This window comes from Sus scrofa, chromosome 6 (assembly GCF_054392235.1).
Source record: "Sus scrofa isolate SSC_HxYL_T2T_F1_AM1 chromosome 6, Sscrofa_HxYL_maternal_Yorkshire_Landrace_v2.0, whole genome shotgun sequence".
In the NCBI taxonomy this organism is placed as follows: Eukaryota; Metazoa; Chordata; class Mammalia; order Artiodactyla; family Suidae; genus Sus; species Sus scrofa.
The window spans coordinates 61,663,986-61,676,301 of NC_139388.1; the positions used below are offsets into that span (position 1 = coordinate 61,663,986).

The 12,316-nt window shown below is 40.9% G+C and overlaps 1 protein-coding gene across 1 annotated transcript; it reads left to right on the forward strand.

The window, feature by feature from the left end:
* Positions 1-552: 552 nt before the first annotated feature.
* On the forward strand, positions 553-2,086 carry LOC110261286 (uncharacterized). Its single transcript, XM_084961709.1, is given in 2 exon segments — positions 553-1,935; positions 1,938-2,086. Coding segments are annotated over 2 exon segments (1,422 nt in total). The 5' UTR covers positions 553-564; the 3' UTR covers positions 1,989-2,086.
* The last annotated feature ends 10,230 nt before the right edge of the window (positions 2,087-12,316 follow it).

The following is a 12,316-nucleotide window of genomic DNA, read 5'->3' on the forward strand; positions in this document are numbered from 1 at the left end:
AAGCGGAAATTGGAACGTCTGGAAAGTCACCTAGACTCTATTGCAAACACTCCTTCAAACCATTGTGAACGTAAGCCTCCCTTAAAGGTTCACTCAAATGTGTCTGAAAAACAGGAATGGAACAAGGAAGAACAAACATCACAGTATAATGAAGGTGAGGGATCCTTTGGAACGGGTCTATTAGTCTTCAACCAACCGATATTTTCTGCATGTTCCAAAGAGCATAATCAAAGGGGATTTACCCAACCAATAGTGTGTAATACCTATGGCGGAAGAGGTAATGTGGGAGAGCTTGGGCTGTGTATAAAAACAAGTGACGTCTTAACCAAGAGCTCTGCTTCCAATAGAGACAATTGCAAGTATAATGGAAGGGGAAGAGATTCACGCAATGCATCTGGGCATGATGTTGACCAAGACTCAAGGCTTATGAGCCATCCGGGACCCCAGGTTTCAGAGCCCAATTGTCGAAGTACGAAACGAAGGAGTGTCTCTTATCAAAGTTCAGATCTTATTGTAGGTAAGTGTTTTCAGGTTGGAGAAAAGACTCCTAGGGAATATAGTAACATGTTTAACAGGTCATTAAAACTTGGTGAACATCAGAGAGTTCACAGTAGGCAGAAACATTATGAATATAATAAATGTGGGATAGTTTTGAATGAGTCACCTGCTCTAGGTAGACATATGAAAATCCACACTGGAGGGAAAGCATCCAAGTGTAGAGAATGTGGCAAAGCCTTTAAACATAGCTCCCTCCTTACTCAACATCAGAGAATTCATACTGGAGAGAAACCTTATACATGTGAAGAATGTGGAAAAGCCTTTAAACAGAGATCACATCTGAGTGTACATCAGCGAATTCATACTGGAGAGAAACCTTATACATGTGAAGAATGTGGAAAAGCCTTTAAACAGAGATCACATCTGAGTGTACATCAGCGAATTCACACTGGAGAGAAACCTTATCAATGTGAGGCTTGTGGAAAAGCCTTTAAACGGAGATCACATCTTAGTAGACATCAGCGAATTCATACTGGGGAGACACCCTATCAATGTAAGGAATGTGGAAAAGTCTTTAATTGGAGCTCACATCTTAAACAACATCAGAAAATTCATACTGGAGTGAAGGTTTACAAATGTACAGAATGTGGCAAAGCCTTCCTTTACAGGTCAAGCCTGATTCAGCATAAGCGAATTCATACTGGAGAGAAACCTTATCAATGTGAGGCTTGTGGAAAAGCCTTTAATTGGAAGTCAAGTCTTACTCAACATCAGCAAATTCATACTGGAGTGAAGGTTTACAAATGTACAGAATGTGGCAAAGCCTTCTTTTACAGGTCAACTCTGAGTCAACATAAGCGAATTCATACTGGAGAGAAACATCAATGTAAGGAATGTGGAAAAGCCTTTAATCGTTACTCAAATCTTGCTCGACATCAGCATATTCATTCTGGAGAGATACCATATCAGTGTAAGGAATGTGGAAGAACATTTAATCAGAGCTCAAGTCTTAAAAAACATCAGCTAATTCATACTGGGTTGAAGCTGTACCAATGTATAGAATGTGGCAAACCTTTCAATTCCAGGTCAAGTCTTACTCGACATCATCAAATTCATACTGGAGAAAAACCTTATAAATGTGGAGAATGTGGAAAAGCCTTTAAACAGAGATCACATCTTAGTGCACATCAGCGAATTCATACTGGAGAGAAACCTTATCAATGTAAGGAATGTGGAAAAGCCTTTAATATGAGCTCAAGTCTTAAGGAACATCAGCAAATTCAAACTGGAGTGAAGCTTTACAAATGTATAGAATGTGGCAATGCCTTCATTTCAAGGTCAACTCTGACTCGACATCAGCGAATTCATACTGGAGAGAAACCTTATCAATGTGAGGCATGTGGAAAAGCCTTTAAACAGAAGTCAAGTCTTAATCAACATCAGGAAATTCATACTGGAGTGTAACTTTACAAATGTACAGAATGTGGTAAAGCTATGAATTCCAGGTCAACTCTGCCTTGGCATCAGCAAATTCATACTGGAGAAAAAACTTATACATGTGAACATGTGGAAAAGCCTTTAAACAGAGATCACATCTTAGTGGACATCAGCGAATTCATTCTGGAGGCAAACCATATCAATGCATGGAATGTGGAAAAGCCTTTCATCAGAGCTCAAGTCTCAGTTTACATCAGCAAATTCACAGTGGATCAAAACTATACAAATGTACAGAATGTGGCAAAGCTTTCAATTCCAGGTCAAAAGTTACTCAACATCAGCGAATTCACACTGGAGAAAAACCTTATACATGTGAAGAATGTGGAAAAGGTTTTTAATGGGGATCACAACTTAAGGTACATGAGCAAATTCATCCCAGAGGGTAACCTCATCAATATACGGAATATGGAAAATCCTTGAATGAGTGCTGAAGTCTTAGTTTCCATCAGTGAATTCATAGTGGATTGAAACTTAGCACATGGACAGCTTTTGTCCAAGCCATTAATTATGGGTAATACTTACCCAGCATCTGTGAATACATACCAGAAAGAAACCATCTCAGTGTAAAGAAAGTGGGAAAGCCTTTCAATGGAGATCACATCTTAGTGTACATCTTCCAATTCACACTGGAGAGAAGGCTTAAATATGCAAGGAATGTGGAAAAGCCTTTCATCAGAATGCATGTCTTAGTAAATATCAGCAAGTTCATACTGGAATGAAACATTATGTATGTACAAAATGTGGCAAAGCTTTCAATTCCAGGTCAACACTTACTCACCATCAGGGAATGCATAGTGGAGGGCATACTTTTCAATGTAAGGAATGAGGAAAAGCCTTTACTCAGAGCTCAAATCTTACTATACCTCAGCGAGTTCACACTGGAGAGAAACCCTGTCACTCAAGGAATGTGGCAAAGCCTTTCAAGGGCACTCAAGTCTTCATGTAGTGCAGCAGGTTCATAGTGGAAGGAAATCTAGTAAATGTAAGGAATGTGGGAAAGCCCTTCATCTGAGATCAAACCTTAGAAACCATCAGCATATGGATACAGGAATGAAACCTCACATGTGTGCCGAAGGTGGCAAAGCTTTCCGTTACAGGGCAATGCTTACACCACATCAGGTAATTCTTACTGGAGAGAATCCTTTTCAGTGTAAGCAAAGAGGACAATCTTTTCATCAGAGCTCCACTCCCAGTATACATCAGCAAATATGCACTGGAAAGAAATGGTAAAAATGTAAAGAATGTGGCAAATCTTTCTGTTGGCTGCAGGCTTACTCAACATTAGAGGGTTCATACTTCAGAGAAAACCTATCCATGTACATACAGAATGTGGCAAAGCCTCGTAACCTCTTCCCAACCTTACCAAACATCAGCAGATTCACACTGGAGAGAAAGATTAATAATACATAGTATTTGGCAAAACCTTTACACACCGACCCATTCTGACTACACATTGGCAAATTCATACTGCAAAAAAACCATATGAAAGAGCAGTATGTGGTGAAGGCTTTCTCAAGTCCTCACATCTTACATGACAGGAGATATCAGAGAATTCACGTGGCAGAGAAGCCATATATTCAGAGATTGTGGCACAATTTGGAAGATTGTTCTTAGCTTACTTGACATCCATGAATTCATACTGAAGAGAAACCTTCACAATGTAAGGAGAGTGCTTGAAGCCTTTATCTGTCATTCAAGCTTAATTTACCACCAGAGAATTCATCGTGTGAAAATATCATACACATGTAAAGAATGTGGAAAGCCTTTTCATAGACTTTCAGATCTTATTCCACATCACAAAATTCAAACTGCATAGAAGCCTTACAAATGGACCTAATGTAGTAAGGCTTTTCATTGTGCTTCCAAAGGTTCCCCACATGAGCAAACTCACCCTGGAGAGAAAACGTTCAGAGGTAAGGAATATGCCAAAGCCATTAATCAGAGCTCTGACCTAGCTGGACACCAGAGAATACATACTGGAGAGAATCCCTACAAATGTAGTAAGTGAGGAACATGGTTTCTCCAAAAGAGATAGTGATGAACACACCAGGGAGTTCACCCTGGAAAGTTACTTGAGTGATGTAAAAATATAGGAAAATACTTAATGAAAAGTCCAATCTAAAGGAATTTATCCTGGAAAGCCCTCAGTCCATAACTCATTTCTGGACTCGCTCTAAAGCAGAAGAGCATAGAAAGCAGTCAGTAGTGCAAAGACCTAGAAATTGCTGTTTGCAGAGATCACAAGATAAAAGGGGTGATATCTGGATGGGAACAAGAACTATCGATGCATCCTCATTGATGTCAACATTAATTGAGTTTCCTTGAAGGCCCAAAGGAGTGCAATGGAGCTCTCAATGTTCGGCATGCTATGCTTCTTGTTCCATGTGTGGGTGATTGTATGGTTTGGATGGTTCCTGCCTCAAAGATAAGAGAAGCCCTTCTCCATGAGGTGGGCATCATTTCCCTTCACTTCCCCATGAGATGACTCAGGACGCCACCGTGAACATGGACATCGAGGTGTCTGTCATTGATTCCCAACACCCCCGTCAGTCACCATGATGTGTGTTCAGGAACTGCCATTCCCTGTGGTCAGGTTGGCAGTGGTGGGTTTCCAGCGTTCAGTAGTTCTGTGCCCTGCTTCCTAAGCATGAGTTGGTGACAGTTCATTCAGATCCTGATGTGTCTTTCCAATAGCAGCAGCCAGAGGTCGTGAGTGTTTGTGGACACGGTTGAAATGAAGACATCTTCAGTGATAGCCAAGAACTGTGTAGGTGTCCCTTCCTGGAAAAGTCCTAATTAAATAGCTCCATGTGAACTAAAGGATTAGCCTCTGTTTGGTCAGCCACTGAGATCACAATCCTCCGATGGTTATATGAGAGGCGGAGAATGTTTCTGAAGGTTTGTTGTCAGGATTTTGATCAAGGATCACACAGTGGTTTGTAACAGGTTTTTTTTTTTTTAAACTCTATGTTTAATTAAGACATGTTAGTTAATAAAGCATGGTGGTTTTTAACTGTGAAAGGTGAAGTGTAATGAAGGAGGGGTTATCCGCCACCATCAAGAACTTGGTACACCTTATTTAAATGTGTAGGGAACAGATTGTGACCCTAAACTCTTTGGTAGCACAGTGAGATGCCATCTCTAGCAGTCGCTTTTCTTACTGGCCTAAGACCTCAAACTATGTGTTAATATGTATTTAATAATTGGTGTATCTCATATTTTCTTGCTTTCTGTCCCTATTGGGGTACGGTGGTGATTTGAATACACATTCATCTCATTGCCGGGTGGTTCCTTGACCTGCTCCATGCTCTTGCTGCATTAGTTTGGTGTATCCAGGAGCCTGTAGGTGGTGTCTGGAACTCTTATGAGACGGTCCTGTGAGCACATGCACTGGCTGACCCCTTTGGTTGAGAGAAGCAGTCTCCCTGAATCCAGGTTCTACTCCAAATGCACCTCATCCATGACACCCGCACAGAGTTGGACAAAGTCTTGGTGTGAAGGACCAAGCCCACAGCCGTTCACCCCCTGTTGCTCCTAAATTCTCTGCCCCAAAGACGGCCACTTTATCTGCCTGGTTCTGGCCTTGGGCTCCCTCACTGGGCCCTCAGGTCCTGTCTTTAATTCTCTCAGGGCCTGTGAGTCCAAAACTCTCCTACCCTAGTCTCCACGGTGGTGTTTTGCAGATCTGAGCCTCTCCATGCAGGGCTGGGGGTCATTGAACTCACGTAAACATAAGAAATTCACCATCAGTTTGATGAAAAGCCATGCTTGTGACCTCTATGTGCCATGTGGTTCCTTGTACATGTGCTTTGTTTTGGCTTCTGGAATAGAATTTTTCATGGCTTTGACACACCTTGAAGGCAAATTGTTTCTGAAGATATGCTTAAGGAGTAGGAAATCCAGAAGATAGAGCATGTGTGTGTGTGTGTGTGTGCACTCCTCTTTTGACCAATCTAGAGATATTAGTTCCAAACTGGGGATTTCAAAACTCTGATGAGTTACTCACTAAAACGTGGCCATTTTGCCATAGAAGCTCTTTTGTAAACTTCCACTGAATTCATTTCTCCCAGATGTCATGATTCTTACTTTGAGATTCTCCCCACACAGATCCTCTCTTGTTTCCTCAGCTGCGAATCCTGAACATTCTCATTTGTGTTTGATGAGTTAAAAATTCACTCACCATTTTGTACATCATCTGCTCAAGGGTTTTCAGGAGGTATTGTATCCAATTTAAAGGTTTGGTAGAAATGAATTTCAAGATGAGACGTATTCTCCAGAGGGCATATTAATGTGATTTTTAAAAATCGATACATTTCATTGCCTCCCTGTAAATCACAGAGGAATACTTTGACAATGCTTTTTGTCCATCATTTTTACACTTCTCTGTGACTCAGTCAACATGTATCGTGTTTCTTTGACAAAGCGACCAGGAAAACCGTGGAGAATTCATCATTCATGCGGTTGTTGGGGCAGTTGTAGGAAATGAATAGACGCAGGTGAAGAGATGAAGAGAGGATCATATTTCACCTATGATTCCAACAGTTAGTGCCATAACCTGAAATCAGAGTCAGAGACACAGGGGAGGAAGCCTTCCTTGAATTCCATGAGAATCACCTGTTCTCTTGTTACACAAATGACACTCTGTGCTTAGGAGGAAATGGTACTTGTCTCATTTCCTAATGACTGCTTCCAAAAGCTTATCAAGTTTTGTACTTACTTCGTTGGCTTATGTAGGTACATCTGATTCACAGTCATGATCCTTGCTTGTCTGGGCTCTTGGCTATGGTGTTCTCACTCTTCTTTTCCCTGTGTGTCATCCACACAGGACCTTGTGAGTTTTAATGTGTGCTTTTGTATTTGTGTAAAGCAATGAGCATTTAGTTTAAATTGAAGGACTTGAGGACACTCATCAGTTTTCAGAGTAACATTCTGATCATGTGATTGAGATAAGAGTGGAACATGTCCATGGATCTTGGTTTTAAATTAGGTGGTGAGAACGGAGAGGGACGTGAAGAGCAGTCAGCCCTGGTGGTGGTGTTATTCTTAGGCATCTATGTCAGGAAATAAATGGAAGAGCTCCTTGGGAATGTTGAAGACAGAGTGGAAACTTTTGCAATATTAAATGTGTTCTTGGGGACTTCCCGTCGTGGCTCAGTTGTTATCGAATCCGACTAGGAACCATGAGGTTGCGGGTTCGGTCCCTGGCCTTTTTCAGTGGGTTAAAGGATCCGGCGTTGTCATGAGCTGTGGTGTAGGTCACAGGCATGCCTCAGATCCCGCGTTGCTGTGGCTGTGGTGTAGGCTGGGGGCTACAGTTACGATTCGACCCCTAGCCTGGGAACTTCCATATGCCACGGGAATGGCCCTAGAAAAGGCAAAAAGACAAAAAAAAAAAGTATTCTTAGAGAATCTAGCTAGTGTGGTCCTTGAGATGTAGTGAACAGTGTGGAAATCGCATTTCCACAAAAAATAGTGTGCATGGATATTTACAGCAATTCTGTCCTAATGTCAACTCCTGGAAATAGCAGAGGTGTGTGTACTTTCAGTAGGTGAATTGTATGGTACTTCCTGGGAATGGAATGCTATTCATCAGGAAATATTGATGCATTTATGTCTTTATCCACTTTTCTTAATGTTTTATATTTCTTCTTTATAGTTAGATTACAGTGTTCTCTTAATTTTCTAGAGTACAGCAAAGTGACCCAGTCACACACACACACACATATATATAGACATTATTATTCTGACAATATCTGCCATCATGCTTCATCATAAGTGACTAGATATAGTATTCAGTACTAAATAGCTTGACCTGACACAGTATAAAATCCATTGACAGCTATTATGTGTGTATACATATATGTACACACACACACACACATATATATATATATATATATATATGTGAGGCTTGGTGAAGGAAACCAATCTGAAAATGTTGCAAGTGTATATTTTAACTTTTGGTGAAAGCTAATAATGAAGAAAGGGAAAAAATCAGTATTTGCCTGTAATTGACAAACATGGGGTATGAATATTCTGAATCTAGAGGATTTTCAGGATAGTGAAATTCATCTGTTTATTACTGTAATGATTGTTGTGTACTATTATACATGAATTCAGACACCTAGAATGCACATCCCTAAAGGTGAAAGACAAGTTAAACTATGGAGATGAAATATTCCATGTCAGTGTAGATTCATCCATGTAAGGAAATGCACCCATCTGGTGGGGGATGATAATCCGTAGGGATTCCTGTGTGGGAACAAGAAATATATCAAGAACTTGGTAGCTTCCTCTCATTTGCTGCACGTTTAAACCATCTGAAAAAAAAAAATCCTTAAAGAAATATTTTGGTATTTCTGCATTTGGTGAATGCAAATTAATAAGACCTTTTAAAAGATTGTGTGATTTTCTTTTTGGCCTCTTTAGGGCTGCACCCTTGGCATATGGAGGTTCCCAGGCTGGGGGTCACATTGGTGTTCTAGCCACTGGCCTAGGCCACAGCAGCAGCATCGTCAAATCTGAGCTGAATCTGCAGCTTACACCAGAGTTCACAGCAACACTGGAACCTTTCCCCTCTGAGCAAGGCCAGGGATCGAAGTTGTGCTCTCATGGATGCTAGGCAGATGCATTTCCACTGAGCCATGACAGGCATTCCTAGATTCTGTGATCTTAAATAATATTAACACAATGCATATGCTCCACATCTTTCAATCTTCCTTATTCATTAGACTTGCTAGATTGGAGAAAATACAACTATATGGGGGCAGAGAATAAATCTGTACCCAAAATTCAAAAAAATAGAAAAACCTACAGAGTTTGTTGAGCCACAGAAATATCCCATGTGTTCATTCACTTGTAATGCAACATGGATTACGAGAACACAATCAACATTGTTGACCACAAAGGGGGCATTGATGGCATTGTTTTTAAAAGGTTGTGTCCTTTCTCAGTGCCCATATGTAACCCATCCTACATTGTGGTCTTTGGTTTCTTTGCCAAGACGGCTTCAATGGAAACCCCTTCAAGCCCCAGGTCTCTGAAGATGGAAACTCCTTCACATGCAGGCAGTTGGTTCCACGGCACAAGATTCTCGGAGAACAGGTAGCCCCAGGGAAGGAAGGGGCTGAAAGGACCTAAGGGCTCAGGGTAAATTTGGGAAGGTTTTAGAGAGAGAAGCCTCACATAGGCCCATAGCCCCCATGTGAGTAATGACAATCAGGTGCCTCAGAGCTCCCCTTCCCCAGCATCTAAGCATTAGGCAGTGACAGGATCACCCCCATTCCAGGAGGAGCCCCTGCCCAGGGAATCAGGCAGAAGGAGCCTGTCCTTCTAGAAGGTGCAGCCCCCAATTCTCACACACTCTCAGAGGTCAGGCGTGCTGGGTGTGCTGTCTCTAGTTCTGTAGTCCTGAATAGAGGTGTGGTAGAAGCGATACAGCCCCAAGGTGGACCCTGTTAATGTTGTCATTTGGGGGTGCCACCACACACCTGGAGATGCAGATTCTTAAAGTGGACAGCTGTTCGTACTCACAGGAAACCTCCCAAAAATGAAGTTTGGCACAGCGTTTCTCTTCTGGTTTCCCCTTAGGATCCGAGGACCAGTGTGAATAAATATCTTCACCTGACCCCTTCCCACAGCACCTGTTTATCGGTCTGGGGGAGCATCAGTGGTCTTTTAAATAGGTGCTCCAGGTGATTCTGAGCTGAGGCCAGGGTTAAATACATAGGCTTTTGGTATGTTTCAGAGAGGTGAGCCAAGGTTTTCATGCAAGGAGAGGCAGCAGTGTCTGCTGTGTTTTTGCTTGCAAGGGAAAGTCAGTGCAGGCCACCCAGTCCATGTTAGGAGACTGCTGGGACATCTATGTGAGGAAAGACCTTGTGTGGACAACAGAGAAAACTAAGCAGTGTGGTCTCCATGTAGGAGGAGATTGTTCCTGGACCTGTCTTGAGGCAAAGTGCTGGAGAAGTTGGCTATTTCAGCATTTCCATGTCTTTCCACCTGAAAATGTGTTGGATGCCGATGAAGGATCTTTGTTGATACCATTTGAAGGTGTATTATCAAGATGTTGGCGTGATTCCTCAACATAATACTGATGAGGAAAGGAATTGAGCAGGAGGAATAAGAGAAGAAAATGGCATATTCTGATGTAATGTTTCTGATTCCCTGGAAATTTGTGCCTGTTTTTCCTCTTAAAATACCTTGGATTGAGACCTGGAAAACTTTCCTTCTCTATTTGGTGTGATCCTGCCTGTTGAAGTTGTTTCCAAGTACTTCTCCACCCACTCCCCGTTTATTTTTTTATAGTCGAGCCATATTGTAGAGACAATTTTCCTTTATACCCAGAAACTTTCCTCAATAGTTTGCCTCCAGACTTCTTATAGAGAATGAAAAATTCTCACCATGAATTAATGATTTGTAAGTATTGATAATACTCCCTTTGTGAGAGATGAACCCAAGAAGGCATTGGGGGTATATAGTTGGGTTTGGGCTATTTAGGTAAGAGGGGTACAATGTAGTGGTTAGCTTATATATGGATCAACATCAGCTTTCTGGAAAGGATTTCAAAAATATACCTCTAAATACCAACTTAGTGGTCTTGGATGCCTCAGAGTTCTAGAAATCAAACAGGCAAAAAAGTTGGATAGTCTCTTTTCTATATTGATAGATACCTTACTATTTATTTATTATTTCATTATTTTTTTGGAAAGCTTTACAAGTTAAATGTACTGCTTGAGGTACACAAGCTGTGATATTATTTCTTGCTTTGTGCTTCATTTTCTGATACCTTACTCCTGATGCTCACCACTTCAGGTGATTTCTAGGTTTGATGATTCCATTCTCCTCCACACTCCTGTCAGAGACATGCTCATCTTATCCCCCCCTTTTTTTTATTTCCCAAAAAGTTTACAAGAATACTATTACTGACCTATATTTGTGTTTCATTTTATTTAAATCTAGCATAGCAGAAATGTTACAGACTCAAAGAAATAAAAGATTCAAGCCCAAGTGCTCTCAATTATTGTACATGAATATTAATAGACACAACTAAGTGTCTTTGATACCAAAGACCTGAATGTTTTCTTCAACATCACTTTAAATATGTAAAAATGCTCACTTAACTATGGGTACATGAAATGGCAACAATAACTGATCCCTTTGTTTTTTTGCTTTCTACTATTTTTCAGTTCCAGAGACTGCTATAAAGCTTCACTCAGAATGTCTCTGTGAATCAGGATGTGTTCATTTTAAATAAAGTCTAGGTCAGGAAAGTGGAGTAGAACCAAAGCTAATTTTTAACCAATACTTGACACAATATTACAAAGAGAGAAATAGTCATGTTTTCTTAAATAATTCATATGGTTTATTAAAATATGTGAAAAATTGTGTAAAGACTACATAGTACATATTCGGAAAGGATTTTCTTCTTATGGTTCCTATTAGATTTGTACAGTCTGTAAAACACTTTTTGTTCAAAAAGAACTGTGTATTCTTTCCTTCTCCTCTGCCATACAATCTTGTGTTTCATGGACCAAAGGATTTTGACTCACTAGTTACAATTTAAGTTTTTTAAAAAGGGGATCTGACCTCATGCCAGAATCCTGAATCAGAATTTACATTTTTTTACAATATCCCCTGTTTGATTATATACCAATGAGAAATGGAAAAATACACCTCGATCACATCATGACATTTCATCTTAGAAATGCACACGATTTGTCCTGTATGATAGAAGGACCATGCTGAAAAATGCCCATGCCCATGGCTGTGGCATCAGGTTATGATTTGTCTACCACAGAATTCTCATCTCTAGAGTGGTTTGATGGATCATTAGTCATTCATTTGCTTGGAGTTAGACATCTGGTTGTGAATCTTACTGTTTCCACGTTTCTTTCCCCAGATGAACGCATAGACTCTCCTAAATGTGACCTGTTCTCTTAACTCTGAGTTTTCCTCTTGGGTCACAAGCTGCCCTGTTCCCATGGGCCCTTGGGAAATGTCCTTTTTATTTCAGGGACTGTTGACATTCCAGGATGTGGCCATTGATTTCTCTCAAGAGGAGTGGGAATGCCTGGACCTAGGTCACCGGAAATTGTACAGGGATGTGATGTTGGAGACCTATGGGAACCTGGTCTCCTTGGGTGAGGATCACTTCCTTGCGTAGCTCCTTATCCACCCAGAGGGTTTTGGTTCCTTCGTTAGTGGAACATCTGCTGGAACCTACTTCCAACCAAGAGTTTCAGATCCCTGTGTTGGGGAAAAAGAAAAAGGAAAAGGCATCGTAACTTGAGAAACAAAGGCTTTGGGATGATTCACCATG